Raw genomic sequence first — 19602 nt, forward strand, 5'->3', positions numbered from 1 at the left:
GAGAGCAGCCAGGTTCCGAGTCCTGCCCGAGCTAGCCCACATCCCTCCTCCCCCAAGTGGTGGATCTGTCTGTCTGTCCCCATTTCCTCCCCTCCACCCCCAGTCCCCACCCCACTGCCCTCTGGCCCTTCAGCCTCTTCAGGTCCCAGACATCTGCTCTCTTCTCTCTGGTCTCTGATTTATTTTTTTTTTTTCCCCTCTGAATCTATCAAGGAAAACTCAGTTTCTCCTGGGAAGGCCAGTCCAGTCCTCATGGTCGTTAACATTTACCTGGACGGTTGCTTTATTTCATGGATGTATTTATTTATAAGGACATACTTGCAAAGAGTGACGGGGGGGAATCCTGTCTTATTAAAAATTGTGGGATGCCCTTTCCGCCAGCCCCGGCCCACCATTTCCCATTCCAGTTACTGGTATTTGAGCTTTTTTGTCAAGTGATTGACTACTGAGAGGCGGGGAGTTGATGTCATTTGGGCAGAATGCTGTGATGCCCACGGAGATGGGCCCCTAAGGTGGGGAGGCGGCAGATACAATGTGGGGAGGCATGAGGGGTCTCAGCAGGGGAGCCAGCTGGCACATGTAGACCAGGTCTTAGCAGGGACTGGGGACAAGGGGTCTGAGAAGGGAGCTGGGGGTGCCCTGGGCTCAGGTACCTATAAACCAGGTGCTTCTCTGGCCCCCTGCCACCCTCCACCTCCTAAACGGAGCTGTTTTCCTCATGTTTCCTGAGCACTAAAGGCTGGTTGCTTGAGAAGCCTGCTGTTTTGGGGGGGGGGGTCTCACCACCTTACTTTGGATCCAGAGGGTTTGCCTGATTATAGACGATGGGTCCTGAAGTGTACTTGTCCCTTCCCCTTTGGAGACAGGACAATAGCAAGGCTGTCACCCAGACAGGGGGGAGGATAGGAAATGGACAGCTGCTTGGGGGAGCAGGGTAGCCAGGGACTGCCACTCGGGCCAGCCGAGGTCTTAGGGAGCAAAGCGTATGAGTCCTCAGCCTGTAACCTGGGTCACGGGAGTGGGTTAGAGAGAAAGAGCTTCGAATGAGACTGAGCTTACAGAGTGGGAGACCCATAGGAGAAGAAGGATTCAGAGCAATTGGATCCAGAGCATCAAACACAAGATTAAAAGTAAGAAATGGCCCCGATTTTGGGAAGTCACAGTTTACTGGGGAGGCCGACTGAGAACTCAGTGGTAGATGGGCCCCCAAGGGCTGGGCAGGGACCTTTCCAGGGGCTAAGACCTCAGAATCCTGCCGCCCTGGTTCCGCAATTACAGATTCTCACCCTGCTCAAAGTGAGGGATGTGTGGGTTGGGACAGGGGGAGAGGTAAAAACCCAGAAAGGGATTCTGATTTTGAGGGACTTTTCCGAGGATGCTTTCAAGCAGAATAAGAAACTGAAATTCCAAGTGGTCCTGTCTCATTTCTCTCAGGCGCCTCCTGAAAGAAGGAACAATGTCTGGCTCTGCTTTCTAGGTGACCTTAAGGAGCAGGACCCCACCCAACCTTGCTTTTCCAGCTCTGAGAATTCCCACTCACTGCGTGTCTAATGGTGGGCCCTGAAGTGGGTGAGAGGTGGGTACCGGGAAGTTGCTTCTGCCTCGAGTCCGCTCCCTTCCCCTCACCTCTCGTCTGTGTCTTTTTGGCTCCTACATACTTTGTGTCATTGAACAAAAAATTCTGGGGGGAGGGGAGCAGGTGGTTATGTTTGTTTGTTTGTTTTAACTGAGGTACTAAGGATTGAACCCGGGACTTTGTGCCTGTTAAGCTCTACCACTGAGCTATTTCCCTGCCCACTACGTGTGGTTTTTGTTTGTCGCTGCTTTCATGCTGTTTTGAGGCATCCTCTACCCTTTGCTCCTGCTACCAGTCACCCCAACCTCAGCATTCTCTAGTCCGGATTCCCAAGAGAAAGATCTGGTTTGCTCAGTTCACCTTCTACAGCTAAGCCGCTCAAACCTCCTTCAGCCAACAGACGAGTGTCTCTGGGGCAGGTGCCACCCTGGTGCAGGCTGCAGTGGTGCGTCACACAGCGCGGACAGTACAGCCCTCACCCTGCAGGGCAGCATCTCTTGGCCAGGGCTACAGATGTGATGCGGCAGGCACTCCAAACCACAAGTAACTTGCTAGATGTGTGCCTCTGGGGGCTGACAGCCCAGGGCTAACCTGTATTCGCTCTGGGCACTTCCAGGGTAGACGTGGGGTCCCAGTCGCCCCCTTGGCCAGCGCTCCCTCTGATCCACACAATGGGCTTGTGAAGGCGGATGCTTCTGGGGGCTCCGGCAGAGTTTATGCTCTTGGATGATGGATGACGACAGACTGTCTGAACACCTCAAACCTGTGGAATTTCTCGACATCTGTCTGGGAGACAACCTGCCCCACCCAGGAGTGCACCCGAGGGAAACGCGTGGCCTTCTGGATCCTCCTGAACCTTGCGGGGAACAGACCTGGGCCTTTGATGCTCCTGATTTCACACGGCAAGATGGTCCTCCCAGGGGCACCAGCCCAGAACGCATGCATCTGGGGAGCAGCTCTTCCCAGGGGGGACCGGGGCAGAAGGCAGCACCCCCCGGGTCCCCCAGGGACAGCCATCCTCTGGGGAGCCCCAGGCAGAGCCAGAGCACGTCCACCCAGGTGATGTTCTGGGCGGGCATCCTGCAGGCCCAGATGTGCGTCCTGGACCTGGAGGAGGAGCTGGAGAAGACGGAAGGGCTCAGAGCTGAGCTGAGATGCTGCCTCCCCACGGCCCCTACGGACCTCCCTACTTTCCCCAGCGCAGCGGGCCACCGGGACTCGGGTCTCCGCCCCAGCCTACCTGTAGACGTGGACGAGGCCTCGGGGGAGGACAGCAGCGGGCCCGAAGTGGAGACCCAGAACCCGGGGTGGCGAAGGGAGGGGGTGCCTGACTCCTCCCCGGAGTGGGGGCCCGAGGAGGAGAGCGTGTTCTTTGACAACCCCGTCTTCCTAGAGAGCCCTTGCTCGGACACCAGTGCTTCTGAAGCTCATTTTTCCTGGGGGTTCTCAGACTTCTGTGCAGACGTGAGGACTGGGCCCCTGGAGTCTCCCCTCCCAGGAGGCAGAATGCCGTGGGAGCAGGGCCAGGAGCCTGATCTGGGGGACGGCACAGCGCATTCCAGCAGCCCCACCACGCCTCCGTTCCCTGTGCCCACGTACAGACCGCACTCCTTCTCCTGGGCTGTGGGGGACGCGTCCACCACCCCTGAAGGGCCTCCCACAGCACCTCCCAGCCAGGAGGAGAGTGAGGTAAGCCCAGCCCTTGGGACAGCCCCAGGCCGCGCCTGGGAACACGGGGGGAAGGACTTCCTCAGCGGTCAGTGGGCCCCGAACACTCTTTCCAGATGCTCAGGCCTTTGGGGATCCTGGAGTGACGTATAGCAGAAAGACAGGCCCGTCATGGCCTTCAGAATTAGAGGACATTTTACAGATGCCATGATGTCAACTGAATGTGATGACAATTAAGTGTACAAATGTCTCCCTCTCGCCAGCTCCAAGGGGCTGCATCTGGACACACTTGAACCATCAGCTCCTCCGGGTGCAGCGCGTTCCGGGCCAGTCTCAGCCTCTCCACTCCCACCTCTAGGACAGTCCCGACTGTAACAGGGCAGGGGTCAGCCTGCAGGAGCGGCCTCTGCCCCGATGGGGGATGCCTACTTGAAGAGTCTTCTCTTTTAGGGAGAGATTTCAGCATTTTGTTACTTTGAGCTCACCATCTTTCCGCGCGTCCAGTGCCGTTAGATCAGGCCCCTAGGACAACAGCTGAGGTCCTTGATATCAGCCAGCACAAGTCATGGGGACAAGTTATGTGAGCACATTTTTCCCAGGGAGGCCTCTGCGTAAGAGATAAGGAAACTCAAGCTGGCAGAGCAGGGCTGTAACCTTCTCATCTCTCCCATCCCGGAGAACAGTGGGAAAGCGCTGGCGACCAGCGCGGCTCTCACCTGACCCCGAGGTCAGAGGAGTTGCTCACTGTCCAGGCACCTCCACCCACAGGCTGGGGTCCCCATGTGGGGTGGTCGTGGCTCTGTCCTTTGAGGTGCCACCTGGGGCCTGGTTGCTCCAGGGCTCCTGGGGTCCTCAGAGGGAAGCTGGGGAGCCCTGTCCCTGGAGCTGAGGTTTGATCCCATCCCGGATGACAAAGCCCAGCCCACCACCTGGGGGCTGTTGCCCTCCCTTTAACACAGCCTCTCCTTGGGTGGGTGCGGCAGAAGGCAGGGCCATCTGAGCCGCACCTTGGAGGGAGGCTCGGTGGGGTGTGGGAAAGGCTCTGGGAACAGTTTCCCTCGGGGCAAAGCTCTCTCTTCTCCTCTTCTTCCTGAAGACTCCTCTGGGAGACAGTCATGACCCTGCCCCACCTGTGGCATCCTGTGTGGACAAAGCATTGACCTGGGAAACAGGACCTGTGGGATCTGCCTCCAGCCCCGCCATACATCCTGTGCAACCTTGGGCAAGTCACTTCCCCTCTCTGGGCCTCATCTCCTCCATCTGTAAAGGAAGAACATAAACCCGGTGATTTCCGGGGCCCAGCACCCCTAGGTTGTGGGTCCCATCCGGGGTGCCTCTTCGGAACTGAGGCCCAGACCAAGGCCGTGTGGTCTGGGTGTGAGGACAGCAGGGAGGGAAGGGCTCTGCATACTCATGGTCCCTCTCCCCTCCCTCCCCTCCCTCTGCCTGGACTGCCCCCTTCACCTCTCAGTGCCCCCAGGGCTCATGGATACCCTGTATCTTTCTCAGCAGACTCTGCCCAGCCCAGAGGCCTGGCAGACAGAGGACGTTCCTTCCTGGCCCCGGGAGGCTCTTAGCTCCCAGGACAGAGGTCAGAACCAATATAGGGTCTGGGAAATTGGGTGGTTAGAGGCTTTGGGATCTGGAGTGGGGACAGAGATCATTCTTGGATCCAGGGATGTCATTAAAGGGTCCCCTTGTGATGTGTTGGAGCCGGACAGACTTGGGGTTAAATCCTTCTTCTGCTTCTATGACTTCATCAATGCAATGGGTTTTAAGATAATCACCTTATTGAGTAAATGAACAAATGCACAAAAGCCCTGCATTTTTGGGTCTTAGTGATGCAGCAAGTCCTGGGCCCCCTACTGCCTTGGGGCTGATGTCCTGGGAGCCCTCTGCCAGCTCCCTCTGCATGTGGGAGGTCACTGCCCGAGGGAGGGACAGAATGTGCGGCTCCAGGGAGGAGCCCCAGGGAGGGGCTGCTGGAGGGTCGGCCCAGGCTGTTCTCCTGGCTCTGCCAGGCCCCTTGGCCCTCAGCCTGCCCCTTGCCCCATGCCAGCCTCACTCCACGCTCTCTCTCAGGTGACAGGGATACAGAGTGTCCCCAGGAGTCTGCTCCCTGCGCCGTGGCCCCTGGCCCCTGGGAGAGCCCAGCTTCTTCGCCAGAGCCGAGCAGCCCTGAGTCTGAGGCCAGAGGCCCCGGCCCCCAGCCCAGCCCCGTGTCCTCCCAGGAAGGCAGCCCGCAGCTCCGAGGCTGCCCCTCAGGCGGTGTTCTTCCCAAGTGGACACTAGATGCTTCAAGCCCTTCGCTTTTGGAGACAGATGGGGCGGATCCCAGTTCCCTGGAGAAGGAGGAGGCTGGAGAGGCCCCAAAGCCAGAGAAGGAAATAAAGAGAGAAGGCCCAGCCAGGCCTGCGGAGGCTGGAGCTGTCCGGCCCGACAATCTCCTGCCCTCTGCAGAAGGGTGAGTGTTCTGCCCGGCCCTCTGCCTCCTAATTATGCGTGCACTGAAGAGCACCCAGCCTGGGTGGGGCATGAGGAATGCCCACTGGGACTTAATGTACTAGTATCTGTTAAGCCGGGATTATTCGACTGGAGGGTTTGGAAGCACAAGAAACCAAACAGCAGACAGCCACACACGTGGGGCAGGATTTGAATGTGCCGAGGCAGAACCAGGGAGCCGTGTCCATAGCTGGACACCAGGAGAGAACAAGGAGGTGTTCAGGGACCTGACCAGGGCCGTGTGTCCCGAAAAATGGGGGTTGTGCTAAGCAGGTCTGGGGAGAGGGAAGGTCAGAGCTTGGGGTGTGGGGGATTACCTGCTGCTTTGAGTTTGAGGATGTGTCTGGGAGGCCCAGGGCGCTGGCTGGGGTCTCAGGGGAAGCCGGAACAGCAAGGGGAGGTTTGACTGGGATCAAGGGAATGGTGGATCTCGGGGTCCACAGCAGGACTGGGGAACCCCAGAACTGTGACCAGAGGTAGGAATAGGCCAACTGGAAAACCAGCCTAGATGTCCACCTGCCCCAGGACGTCACATGGGAAAGGGGTTTTGTTCCCAGGTTGGCCGAATCGGGGTCATATGGGAGAGACCGGGGAAGCCAGTGGTGGTTCAGGTCACGGACTCAGAGTTGCACTAACTGGATGGCTAACCCCACTCCCATCTCAGTTTTACTGGCTGATGGTGACAGAGCCTCAGGCAGTGCCAGAAACCAAAGAAGCATCTTCCTTCTGTAGCTGGAAAACCATTCCCTGGAGACATTCAGAGGTGATCAGAGGAGTCCCTTAGTACCTAAAAAGAGAGGGTTCATTATACCAAAAATTAAAGTTAGTTCAACCCCCAAATAAAAGTAAATCCACCAAACATGAGCACCATACTTTCACAGTAAATAATTTTTAAAAGGTTTAATTGATAATTTTCTTGGTAAATGACACTATTACAGAAACACATTTATTTCAACTTATATTTAACACAATATAGAGGTTTAATTCTCCTGGCCTAGTTTGGTGGCCCAGCGAGAAGTCTTTCGTTCACACTTGACTCTCACAGTATGACTTTCACAGTGAGGTCATAAAGGTGTATTTGATTTAATTTAATTTTAATAACAGCTTTATTGAGACACAATTCACCTACCGTACAATTCACCTATTTAAAATATACAATCTTGTAACTGTTTATATCTGCCCTGTGGTTTGTTTTTTTCCCCCCCTCAAAGTGCCTCCCTGTCTAGAGATTAGTTTAGTCACAACACTAACTGACTAGGCCATTTTTGTACAAGTATTTTAGGGCTTTGTCAGCCAATGATCCAAACAGTTCTCTTTAGATGTGACAAGTGTTTCATTATTTTTATCTTCTCATCTTCAGTCATTCGCTGGACTAACCCTTCCCGTTGCTCCTTTGTCCCTGGCTTTCCCTGTGATTCCTGGCGTCTTCCAGCATCACTGTCACGGACTTCATAAAACCCCCTGTTTTTTGGCATGATGTGTAATTTCACTTTTCAGTTGGTTTCTGTCATGTTTGCCCGGCCGTGCTGGGGGTGTGTGAGCCTCAGGCAGCCGTGCGGTCGGGGGCAGAGATGCGCGTTCGTGTTGAGGGGAGAAGGCTGGCCAGCGCCATCTGATTGTATAAGTGGGCAGTTCACTGGTGAACGTTTTCCCGCGTGCTGAGTTTGGCTTATCTGCACAACTCCCGCCCTCACTGTGGCAACGCGGATGGTGATTCAGGAAACGAGGATGCCTGCTCCCTGGCTGCAACGTGGCAGGGGAAATGCAAGAGTCGGTAGACGGGACTTGGTGAGATTCTGAGCATGCTCCGGGTCTGCGGGCGCTGCCCGGTCTGCGCATGCTCTGTAGGTCCCGTCCAAGCCCCTGCGGTCAGGTCTGTCTTTATCCCGGAGCTGCCTGTACGGAAGTGGTTGGAACCCCCCCCTCTGTGACTCCCCCAGCTGTCAGCCATCCCTAGAGCCAGTCCAGTGTCCCGTTCTTGCCTCATCCTTGCACCTTCCTTGGTTTCAGATCTGGGAGTGGGGGCTGGAGCTGGGGGCGGGGGGCAAGGAGGCATTGTGAAGCGGGCAGGGGAGGCAAGGGACACAGGCGGCGGCTGGGGTTTGGGGAGGTGATCCCACCCCTCCTTGGGATGGACTGGACACCACTGGGGTCTTCAAAGGGCCACCCCTGCCACTCGAGGTGAACTGGGCTCAGAACATCTCTGTCGTTCACCTGAGAAAGTGCTGGGACCAAGTCTGGCTCCAACCCTTGCCCGCTTTGTGTGAATACTGCCCTTTCTGGGTCCTCCTGGTTCCCGGCCCAGGCCAGGCCAGGCAGGCTGTGACCCTGCCTCTTCCCTTGGTGAGGCCCTGGTCCAGCTCCTCCTTGGCTGGTCAAGGCCCCAGGGCTCCAGATCCTGCCCTGAGCTCTGGGCTGCGGACTCTGGGCACTCCGTCCAGGACTGACCTCAAGGACACTTGACCCACAGCCCCTTCGCTTCCACCCCAGGTGGGAGTCTGAGGACACTAATGGACTTTTGCAGGTGTCCCAAGAGTCCCATGCCCCAAGTACAGTCCCCAGAGGAAGGCCAAAGGCCACAGGCTGGAGACAAGCTGGCTAATGGCGTCAGGACAGACAAGGGGGCCTGGAACTTGGCCTCTCGCCTCTATCACCTGGAGGGCTTCCGGAAGTCCGAAGTGGCTGCCTACCTGCAGAAGAAGTAAGGAGCTCTGAACCTGAGCAAGGCCAGAGGTTGAGTCAGGATGGGGAGAAGCCACCAACAGAGCCCCTGTGCTGGCCACCCCGGCCCACCCCCGTGACCCTCCAGCCCCACGGCTGACCTCTCGTCCCTTTATTCCTGTCCCGTCCATCACACTCCTCTCCCCTCTCCTGCCAGACGCATTGCTCTGCCTGCCTCTTCCTCTCAGTCACACTTCATCACCTCCGCACCCTTGATCCCTGCTTAGAGCCACCAGACGCAGCCACCTGCCTCCCCCACCCCAACTCCACCTGTCCCTTCCACTCAGCACCGGATGGGGTGCCAGAGGCAGACCAGACCCCAGCTGCCCCCTTGCTCTCTTGGGACCTAGGGTCCAGGGTGGCTGTGCCTTTCCCTTGATTGCACCCAAATACCCCATTGGCCCCCGGATGTGTGCAGGCCCTGGGGCTCTGGCTCAGACCCCCAGTTCTGGTTTCACCCCACCTTCCCCTCCACAGCAATGACTTCAGCAGGGCTGTGGCTGAGCAGTACCTGTCCTTCTTCCAGTTTGGAGGCCAGAGCCTGGACCGTGCCCTCCGGTAACGCGTGGGGCCTTCCCTGGGGAGAGGGGATGCTGGGGTGAGGGGTGTGGTGCCACCAACAGAAGCTGGGATCTGATTGGTCCCGAGCTCTGGGCCTGCTGGGCACTGTCCTGGACTCTGGCCCTCCTTCCAGGGGCTTCCTCCAGGCGCTGGTGCTCAGCGGGGAGACTCAGGAGCGGGAACGAATCCTCTACCAGTTTTCCAGGCGTTTCCATTACTGCAATCCTGGGCTCTTCTCCTCAGTAGGTAGGGAGGGGCTGCTGGAGGGCCGGGCTCGGGGCAGGGGGACTTTGGGGTGCCCAGGAGAAGGATGGCATGGAAGTGTCCCCGGTCTGCTGAGGAGTGAGTGGCGGCTGATTGGAACGTGTGGAGGGGCTGTGACTGGGGGGGCCACCCTGCCCAGTGTTGGCAGAGGAAACGAGCGAGTCCGGGTCCCAGCGGGCTTTCTCTCACCGCCTCGCTCCGGGACAGATTCTGTGCACACCTTGACCTGCGCCATCATGCTCCTTAACACGGACTTGCACGGACAGGTGAGGGGTGGGGACGGTGCCTGTGGGGTCCTGGAAGAGGGGGGCCAAGACCGAGGCCTGGGATGGGGTCGGGGAGGGACCTGAGGGGGTGTGGGCCGGGGGTTATTCTGGGGTGGGGTGGGGAGTGTGCGCCAGCATCTCCCTCTCTCACCACGGCCACAGAACATCGGCAAGAGCATGAGCTGCCAGGAATTCATAACCAACCTGAACGGCCTGCGGGACGGCGGCAACTTCCCCAAGGAACTGCTCAAGGTGCGGCACAGGGGCTGCTCGTGGGGGGCCTGGAGCCTTGGCTCCTGGTCCCAAGGGGCCTGTGAGCTTGGGTCTGGCTCTGCTGAAATATTGGCCGGAGGACAGGCCTTGCTTACCGATGGGGACTGGAAGTGTGGGCCCCGGCAGCACCAGCGTCATCCTGGAATCTGTTAGCTGGTGCGAACTCACAGGCCACCCCCCTCCCCACTGGACCTACTGAATCCGAATCTCAGGCTGGGCCCCCGTAATGCTTCCGGGTGATTCTTAGGCCTGAAAATAAAACTCATCAGGTGCCTGGCCCAGTGCCTGGCATGCCGCCTGCTTTCATAAGCAATTACAGCGTTTGCTCTCTTGTCTATTCAGAGAATGTTAATTGAACACTTGCTGTGTGCCCAGCAGCCCGCTAGGCATGGCCAGGGCTACAGAGGCAGGCTAGCTGCCCTGACGTGAATGCCCGTGGTTTTATCATTTCGAAGTCACAGCAAGCACCTCATTTATCCATTCACTCCCAGTACATGGATGGCCCCTGTTGTCGTGGTTCCTGCCGTGTCAGAGCCCTCTGGGCCGGAGGGTGTGTGGCTGGCTCAGTCCCCTTCCAGGGAACTAGTTCAGGCCTCACTAAGCTCCAGCAAGGACTCGGATGGCTTGGCTCATCCTTATGTCTGCAGCTCCCAGCGCCGTGCCCGGCGCATGGCAGGTGCCCCTTAAGTTGCTGCGTGGATGTGTGGGCTGCTTCCTGCTCCAGGGAGAAGGGTAGCAACACTGGGGTGGAGGAGGCCGGTGGCCACATGCCTGTCCTGCCAGAGTGGGTGTGAGCCCCACGGCCCGGGGCTCCCCTGCCCACCTGTGTGCTTCTCTTCTAGGCTCTCTACTGGTCTATCCGAAGTGAGAAGCTCGAGTGGGCTGTGTAAGTGAGACCCCCCCCCTTCCTCCCCTCCCTCTCCAGTTCCTCCCTCTACTTACCCTCCGGGAAGGCCCCAGACCGTGCTCCCCTCTGCGTGGGTGGAGCCAGAGGCAGGGAGTCTCAGAGAGGATGCAGGGGCCCGGGTAACACCTGGAGGAGGCAGAGGCAGGGAGTGGATGGGGATGACAGGAAATGATGGCTTTGAAGGAGGCCTTTGGAGAGGGGAGGGATCCTGAGGTGTGGCTGCCCAGTGAGAGACCGAGTGGGGGTCCTGAGGCAGTGGGCACTTCCTGGAGGCCTCTGCCCAGTCAGCACCCCCAGCCCGATTCTCTGACGTCCAGGGATGAAGAAGACGCAGCCAGACCCGAGAAGGCCCGGCCGCCTCCCCTGGCGGGCAAGATGAGCAACCCCTTCCTCCAGCTGGCCCAGGACCCCACGGTGCCCACCTACAAGCAGGGCATCCTGGCTCGGAAGATGCATCAGGACGCGGATGGCAAGAAGAGTGAGTGTCCGCCTGCTGCCGCGCGGGGGCGCCTGTCCGTCCGTGAACGGGGAGGTGTGTGCCCAGAGCCCTGCTCGGGGACACGGGCGGACGTAGGTGGAGGACAGGCAGCCCAGGTTCGGTCCTCAGTGGTGACCTGAGCCGCGGGCTGTGTACAGTGCCAGGGGCGGAGGTGCAGAGACAAGGCAGACCTAGGTACCCCCCTCCCCTGAGCCCCAGTGCTAAGGGGGGAATCAGGCAAGCAGACCAGTGTCTGGGATGAAAGGAAGAGCTGAGTGGTGCATGAGGCCTCGATCAAGTACTGGGACGTGGTTTCTGTTCTTGTCTGGGGGCGGGGCAGTGAGGGACAGGGTAGTAAGGCTTCGTGGAAGCAGTGGTCTTTGAGCTGAACCTTGGAGGAAAAGAGGGTCGGGTTGGGGTATCTGTAGTTGGGCAGAGGGGTCCCCACCAAGGAAAGAGCTGGCATCCTTTCCTACGAACACAGGCGTGGGAAAGAGGATGGCAGGAGGCGTCTTTGGGCCTCATTCTGCAGACAGTTGAAGGCTTGGAGCAGGGCAGCCACGAGCAGTAATGGGATCCCAGATGGGTGGGGTGCGGTGACCAGCCCGGGGATTGGCACTTGGCTGTAAGAAGCCACACGACCTGAGCAAGGCCGGGAGCTGACCACGGGGAAGCGGACCTCCTGCTCAAGGATCTGAGCCCCTGTGCTGTCTGGATGGGACCAGAGAGCTGTGCCAGTGGGTGGGTGTGTTTGGAGAGGGGATGGTCTGGGTGAACATCCACGTTGTTTGTAAATAGCTCTACATTGATGTCTGAGTGCGAGTGTGTGTGTGAGGCACGGCACAGCCTGTTTGTGATCAGTTGCGTTTTGTTGTGTTGCCGTGCCTCTGCGTTTCAAGTGCACCCCGGGGAGGGACAGGAGCTGGTGGGAGGAGCAGGGTGAGGGGACTGTGTGTGTCTGCGTGTGTCTGGGTGGGGGGCTGCCACCCACCTTTGTGTTCTGCTCCCGGGCCAGCACCATGGGGCAAGCGGGGCTGGAAGATGCTACACACCTTACTGCGGGGGATGGTCCTCTATTTCCTGAAGGTAGGGAGTCCTCACCCCCATGGGCAGCGGGGGAGGGTGGGCAACTGATGAAAAGCTCTTTTCTGAGCCCCTGTGCCCTGTGGCAGGGAGAGGACCACGGCCTTGAGGGGGAGAGCCTGGTGGGACAGATGGTGGATGAGCCGGTGGGGGTGCACCACTCTCTGGCCACCCCGGCCACCCATTACACCAAGAAGCCACACGTCTTCCAGCTGCGCACGGCAGACTGGCGCCTCTACCTCTTCCAGGCACCGTAAGTCCCGGGGGATGGGCAGGCGGCAAGGCCGCAGCTTCCTTCTCTGACGCCCTCCCACCCTCTCATGGCTGCTGGCCCGGCCCTGGAGGGAGGCTGCCGCTGCCATCATGGCTGGGAGACCTGAGAATGTGCCACTGGATGACAGGGTCCTGGCTACACACGTGAAGCAGGGACTTCCTGCTTCCCTCCCCTGCCCGTGGTCCACGTGGCCCGTGCACTGCCTCTTTCTTGAAAGTACGATTGAGACTCCCTGTTCTGGACAGGAGATTCCAGGAAATCTCTAACAATCCATGTTTTTGGCCTTTGATATAAACTCTATCGCCTTCCCAGACTGGCCTCTGTCCGGTGAGAAGAACCACCGGCAGGGGTCAACCACCTCGGCTAGTGGCCGGGCTGCTGGCCTCTGATGGCTCTTGAGTCCTGGGCGGCTGGGCTGCTGTGCTGAACACGGGGAGGCGGGGGTGGGGAGAGGTGACAAGACCAACTCTGTGGCCCTGGGGACAGACAGCCACCTCTGCCCGCAGCACCGCCCAGGAGATGAGTTCCTGGATCGCACGCATCAACTTGGCCGCCGCCACGCACTCGGCGCCGCCCTTTCCCGCTGCGGTGGGCTCCCAGCGCCGCTTCGTGCGGCCCATCCTGCCCGTGGGCCCCGCCCAGAGCTCCCTGGTACAGCCTCGGGGGAGCGGCGGGGTGCGGCGGGGAGGGGCGTGCACCGCGGGGGACGAGAAGGGGGACGAGAGGCTGCGCACAGAGCCTGGGAAAACGGGGGGCAGGGTGGGTGGGGGGTGGGGTGAGAGATGGGCTGAACACCTGGGTCCCGGATCGGGATGGAGTTGTGCGCCTGGGCCCAGGAACGGAGGGAGGGGGCTTGGGCAGCACACCTGGGCCCTGGAACAGGGTTGAGGGTGGGGGCTTGGAGCAGCTTTCCCCACTGCCCCCCGCTCCCAGGAGGAGCAGCATCGATCCCACGAGAACTGCCTGGACGCTGCCTCCGACGACCTGCTGGATCTGCAGAGGACCTTACCGGAGCGCCGGGGCCGCAGCCGCGAGCTGGAGGACTACCGCTTGCGGAAGGAGTACCTGGAATATGAGGCGAGTCTCACCGCCCACGCGCCCCCTCCCGCCCCCTCGGCTGGACCCTCTGCTGCCCTCTCGTGGCCGCGTGCGTCCCTGAAGCCTTGGCTCCATGGCTGCCCAGGGCAGCGGAGGCGTTGGTGTGAGAACCCCGGGCCCTGCACACACACGTGCACAAAATGTAGTGTCCCCGTGTGCACTCAGGACGCTTCACCTCTTGTCTTGGGGCACATAGCAGCTGCTTGTCTGGAAACACTCTTGGAGAATGTTATTTATATATTTTTTTTCTTAAGAGTATATTTGGCTTTTCCTAAATTGAAGGAAAAACTATATTTTAACAGAATTATTTCCCATAATACCTACCTAATAATAGTATTTTTAAAGCTCGTGTATCACAGATCATCTTACTTAGGTATCTAACCACTCTGGGATACTGTTATCCTCATTCTACAGATGGGGAAACAGACCAGGAGGGGTTAAACACCTTGTCCAAACCTGATACATTTTCGTGAGACTCTAGTCACACCCCTGCCTTATTTATGGTCTTAACCAAGGAATGAGCTTTATTAGCTCTCTGAATCGATGTTGAAATGTTTTATTCCCATCCCCAACCCCTGCCCTGCGCCCAAATTCAGCAGGAGGGGAGGTGAGGGGCAGTGTGAGAACAGAGTGGGTCAGAGGCCATCCAGAGGCAGAGACGGGAGCAGGGGGCGTCACCGTCACCTCCTGGCTGTGCTCACCGGCCCTGGCGCTGCCCTCTCCCTCCCTTTCTGGCTCATCCCTTTGCTGGTCGGCTGCACCCGCAGCTGTGAGTGCATCACGTCACAGAGGCCCTGGGGTGTGGCCAATAGGGCCCTCCTCTGCCTGCAGAATTCCACCCTCTCCCCACCACTGACAGGCGGGGACCTTTAGCAAGGCCCTGGCCCTCCTGAGGCCTCATTTCCTCCCTCTTTGAATAGCCAAGGCAGTGACTCCTGCCCCATCCAATCCTCCCCGGACAGGGATGAGGACCCAGTGAGTGGAGGTGGGAAGCGCTAAGTAAACTGAGAACTATATCCAAAGGATGCTAGTTACAGAGGCCTTAGGAGTCTTAAACAGATGAGGGTAGTTAGCGTCACGCTCTCCAGATGCCAATTGTTAAAATGCTATTCAGACTCAATTAGGGTTGAGTACAGATGTGCACTGTGTGTGTGCAGTGCCGCACAGATCTCGGGCCTAGTGGGTGACGGATCTTTGAGTGTCTCAGCGATATAACGTGTTCTAGAGATGTTAGTTACAGCGCTACCGCTACCGCGGTGTCGGCTGTCAGACGGGGCTGGGCCCAGCGGTGCTATTGTAATGCATCCAGCGAAGGGCAAGGTTCTGCAAAGATGGTCGCTCAAGCAGGTGCTAACTGTTGGCCTAGCCCTCTCTCTGCAGGAGTCTTTACCACCGTAGTGTCATACACACGTGAGCTGTCTGTCCCTCCCGTTTCCAGCCTCCTCCTGACCTGGAGCCAGGGCGGTGCTAAGGCGGTGGTGCCTGTGTGTTGCAGAAAACGCGCTATGAGACGTACGTGCAGCTGCTGGTGGCCCGTCTACACTGCCCGTCAGATGACCTGGACCAGTGGGAGGAGCAACTGGGGAGGGAGGCTGGAGGCGCACAGGAGCCCAAGCCCAGCCTGAAGAAGTCCCACTCCAGCCCGTCCCTGCACCAGGATGAGGCCCCCACCACAGCCAAGGTCAAGCGCAACATCTCAGAGCGCAGGACCTACCGGAAGATCATCCCCAAGCGGAACCGCAATCAGCTGTGACGCTGGCGCCGCCTCACTGACTCCGGCCCCACGGCCTGCGGCAGGACTCGGGACGAAACCCCAGAGAAAAGCCTGACATCCGGGGGTCTAGGGTGGTGATGAGGCCCCGCCCCTTCCCCGCGGAAAGACAAATCCTGCTTCCTTGTGGTCCTCTTTCCCTCCCTGGCGCACTGGCGATTTCCTAATACCACTGCCCCTGCCCCGGCCGCCCCCGAGCGGGGAGGGAGGTCAAGGATTTGGCTTTGCTCCCACAGTTCATCCCATGTCACCTCCCATCCCTCCAGAATCCAGAACAGCCACCTTCCCCAGGCCTGGGGGCACCTGGGCACTTGTTTGAGAGTCAGAGTACCTGCCCTGGGCCTCCGGGATAGAGGCTGGGGCAGCAGAGGCCTCTGGGCAGTCAAGCAGGGGCGCTGCAGCCCTGAGGATGGCCTTGCTCCAGGAATCAGGCGACCTGCTGGGAGCAGTCCTGGGAGACCCCAATGGGGCCCTGCCCACGAGAGGACAGAACTCGACAGGTTCAAGGGCTCAGTGAGGCTGACTCTCGGGTCCCCTTCCTTTGTTTCCTCTTCCTCACATCATTCATGCACAGGAGGCGAATGAGAGGCCCCGCCTCCCACGGCCAAGTGCTGATCATCAGAGCAGAGCCTGTGGGCTCAGTGAGGGCCAGGAGGGGTGGGCTCTAGAGCTCGGTGGAGAGCCCGGGAACAAGGGGCCTTTGCCTCCCTGGAGCAGGGAGGAGGCTCTCCGGGTTCGGGCCCTAGAGAAGCTGAGGTGGGGGTGCATCCCCGTGGGGGTTCTGGAGAGTCATGAGGGGCAAATGGAGGTCTGGCTCCCTTCCCACATATCCTGTCCCTGAAAGCTCCATTCCCAAGGGGCGCTGGGACCCTTCCGGACCCCTTCCCTCCCCACCACCCTCCCCAGGAAGTCCCTCTGTGCCCACTCTGGCTGCCTCCCAGCTGGGCTGTACTCTGGGGGAGGTTCCGGACACTCGCAGACCTGAGGCTGTGCCTGTGGGAAGGAGGCTGGGCTGCAGGGGCAGCCACCATTGTCTCTGTTCAGCCAAGTGTGTGAGCGGGCTGCCCGCCAAGAGGGGCCTCTCTGCTGCCCGCCTGCTGGCTGACGCACGGCCTCTCGGCCATCCTGCTGGCCCTGTCCTCCCGTCCGTGCTTGTCACCAGCCCTGGGGGGCCTGGAACTCCACCAGGCGGGGCCAGCTCTTGGGAGCCACGAGGGGTGACAGGCCAGGGCCCAGGGCTGGGCCATGCACCCAATGGGTGCACAATAATTACCAGCCAACGAAGAAGGAGGTGTGTACGAGTGTGTGTGTGTGTGGGGGCAGATCCAGGCAGCTGGGACCACATGTGGGGTGGCAGGCTGTGTCCCCTTTGCTCCGTGTGCGAGCCTGTATGTGTGTCAGTGCGTGTGTGTGCAGAAAACTGTTCAGGGGCAGGAGTCACACTGAGGCTGTCACGTCTGAAGGGGACCTCGGAATCATTTATTCATCCACTCAGCTGTTCATTCTTTCATTTCACAAATGATCTCAACTACTTTTTATGGGCCCAGTACTATGGCATTCAAACGTGAATTAAGCAGGTCTCTGGCCTCTGGGAGATGCTCACCCTGCTCTCTGGTTCCCAGCTGGCAGTGAAGAGGCACGCTTTACCTGGCTGGAGCCGCGCTGAAGACATTCCCACCCTATGCCCAGGGGTCAGGCCCAGTAGGTCTTGGTCAGGGGCACCTATGGGTGTTTTTAAAGCTCCCTGGGCCACTCTGATGTCCAGCATCAGTTAACTGCCACGGCCAAGTCCTGTTGTCTTACGTGATGGAGGCAGACGCCTAGGACCAGGTGAATGTGATTTGGCCCAGGAGCGATGCTTACAGGCTGAACGGCTATAAGTGGGTTATTTGACCTCACTGACCTGTATCCTTATTTCTAAAACCAGAATAAAAGGCAGAGATTTCTGTGTATGTGTGTGACACTTCCATGCTGCTTTGCTCCTGTAGAACCATAACTTTCCTTTCACCTGGGCCATGAGGCCTTCAGAGCCAGGTGATTGTGGTTGCCAGCCGCCCCCTGGCCAGTGCTGCCCAGGCCTGGCTTTGCCCGGAGGCCTGGGAGGGTGGAGACAGGTTGTTGAGCTGCGATTATGACGTGTAACCACCAGGGGGCGGGCTTGCATCTCCCAAGCTTCGGAGGCCCAGGTGTCCCGCCAGAGGGCTGTGCTCCTGGAAGGAAGGGAAGTCAGGGCCCCTGGCCATCACCGGAACCAGGGGTTCCCACTTCCCTAAGCCTGCAGTGGTCCAGGCCAGGCCTCCCACTATCTGTGAAGCCCTCTGAGGGTTGGGACTTTGCCAGCTTCCTGCAGATGGAGGGGAAAAAAGTTTCTGGAGCTTCCTGGGGACAGCCTAGAGCCCCGCACAGAATTGTCCCACGTGATCTGCAAAAATGGAAAACGAATGAGCTCCAGTTCCAATCCTGGCGGGTGTGGAACAGATCAAAGCCCAGAGGCCGAAACCGACCTGGTCCCCACGCTCCTCACCTTCCCCCGGGAGTGGGTTGGTCCATCTCTTGGCAGAAGGGGACAGGCACAGGTTCTTGGTGACAAGCTCAGGCTCCGTGAGGCTGGCAGAAGTTTGGCTTTGACTGATTCCTCCTTTCCCACCTAGGCCACTCAGCCAACCAGGCGACAGCCCAGATGGAACATCTCCCCCGTCTCAGCAGCTCTGCTCCGTCTGGCTCTCTGCTGATGGCGTTCATTTGTGTGCTGTTTGCCAGGCACCAGGGAGGAGGCGAAGACTACTAAGGCCTGGGCCGGAGTCCTTTCCGGTGGGGGCTCAGAGTCAGAGGGAGACAGTGGGGTGTATCTGGGTTGGAGGATCGGGCTGGGATGGGGTGCAAGGCACCTGACAGTCAGGGCGGGCTGAGGCCAGATGGTAGAGGACCAGGCACGCAGGGGAGGAGGGTGGACTTTAAGCGGAAGAGTGACCAGCCCATGGCCTGGGAGACAGTCTGGGAGTCTGGCTTTAAGAAGATGAAATGACTTGAGTGAGTGAGGCTGCGGTAGGGCAGAACATGGCCTGGAGATGCTTTAAACTATATGCAACTTTCCTGTAGGTCCGGAATAAAAAGAAGTGGGGAGGCCTCAGCGGTAGAGTGCATGCTTGCAATGCACGAGGTCCTGGGTTCAAGCCCCGGTACCGCCATTAAAGATAAATAAATAAACCTAATTACTCTCTCCCCCAAAATTAATAAAGTAAAAAGAAAAGGGTATCTTGTAATAACCTTAAATGGGAAAAATATGAAAATGAATACATGTATATGCATGGCTGGGACATTGCGCTGTACACCAGACACTGACACATTGTAACTGACCGAGCTTCAATAAAAAAGAAAAAAAACAAAAGCCGAGGTGGGGCAGGAAAGAGAATGGCCTGGAATGCTGGGACAACTTGGCGATCCCACACCTGGCCCCTTCCTCCTCCCTCCACCCCTACCTGCCCGTTTATGGGGTTTCCTGAATGCCAGACGCCCCCTCCCCACGCAGTCTCTGCCAACACCCTTGCCTCCAGCTACTCTGTGTCTAACTGGCCCACACCTCCACCTGTTCCCTCCCCCTTCCCCGCCTCCTGAGGAAGGGGTGCTCCCTGCATTCCTGGGACTGCCCCCTCCCCCTGGCCCCACTCCCCTCCCTCTCCCTACTTTCCTGCCTGTGTTGACCTCTCCCTCAGGGGTCCAGTCTGGGTCTTTGGACCTGCCCTTGCCCCTTTCATTACCTTTTCTTGCAAGCAACTTGCAGTCTGGTGGTCACGAGGGAAAAGAAAAGCCTGCATTTGACTCTGTTTCCCGTAGCCAAGAACCCTAGATGTGTGGTCTTCGCCAGCTGTTTCCCGCCCTCGCCTGGCTCCCACTCCCAGCTGGCACCGTGGCGTCCAGCCACCGCGCTCCACGGGTGACCTTCTATCATCAGATCCAAGGCCTTCTCAGCCCCTCACCTCTCAGAGACCTCTGGCCCCGCCGGCCACGTGAGCGGTCCGAGCCCGCGCAAGGCCCAGCGTGGTCGGCCAGCTACTTAGCTGCTTGAGCTTCTGTTTGCTTCTCTTTAAAACGCAGATAATATCACTACTTACCTCACAGGACCCTTGGGAGGATTAAGTGAAGTTATGCACGTAAACATC

General features: G+C 58.7%; 1 protein-coding gene across 8 annotated transcripts in view; it reads left to right on the forward strand.

Annotated features, from left to right (window-relative positions):
* PSD4 (pleckstrin and Sec7 domain containing 4) overlaps positions 1–17392 on the forward strand; it is a 35019-nt gene extending 17627 nt beyond the window's left edge. For 4 of the 8 annotated variants that reach the window (XM_032469485.1, XM_032469483.1, XM_032469486.1 and 1 more), the window contains 16 exons: positions 2193–3265; positions 4341–4466; positions 4754–4835; positions 5327–5708; positions 8271–8447; positions 8945–9025; positions 9162–9274; positions 9500–9558; positions 9721–9810; positions 10674–10717; positions 11056–11216; positions 12232–12302; positions 12389–12552; positions 13080–13224; positions 13507–13650; positions 15167–17392. In XM_032469485.1, the coding sequence (XP_032325376.1) occupies positions 2303–3265; positions 4341–4466; positions 4754–4835; positions 5327–5708; positions 8271–8447; positions 8945–9025; positions 9162–9274; positions 9500–9558; positions 9721–9810; positions 10674–10717; positions 11056–11216; positions 12232–12302; positions 12389–12552; positions 13080–13224; positions 13507–13650; positions 15167–15424 (3060 nt within the window). In that variant the 5' untranslated portion in view covers positions 2193–2302 and the 3' untranslated portion in view covers positions 15425–17392. Of the gene's footprint in view, positions 1–1477; positions 1577–2192; positions 3266–4340; positions 4467–4753; positions 4836–5326; positions 5709–8270; positions 8448–8944; positions 9026–9161; positions 9275–9499; positions 9559–9720; positions 9811–10673; positions 10718–11055; positions 11217–12231; positions 12303–12388; positions 12553–13079; positions 13225–13506; positions 13651–15166 lie in introns of those variants that run through there. The other 4 variants (XM_032469481.1, XM_032469482.1, XM_032469487.1 and 1 more) reach the window with 3 other exon arrangements.
* Positions 17393–19602: the final 2210 nt, after the last annotated feature.

This window comes from Camelus ferus, chromosome 28, assembly GCF_009834535.1.
Source record: "Camelus ferus isolate YT-003-E chromosome 28, BCGSAC_Cfer_1.0, whole genome shotgun sequence".
NCBI classification, from domain to species: domain Eukaryota; kingdom Metazoa; phylum Chordata; class Mammalia; order Artiodactyla; family Camelidae; genus Camelus; species Camelus ferus.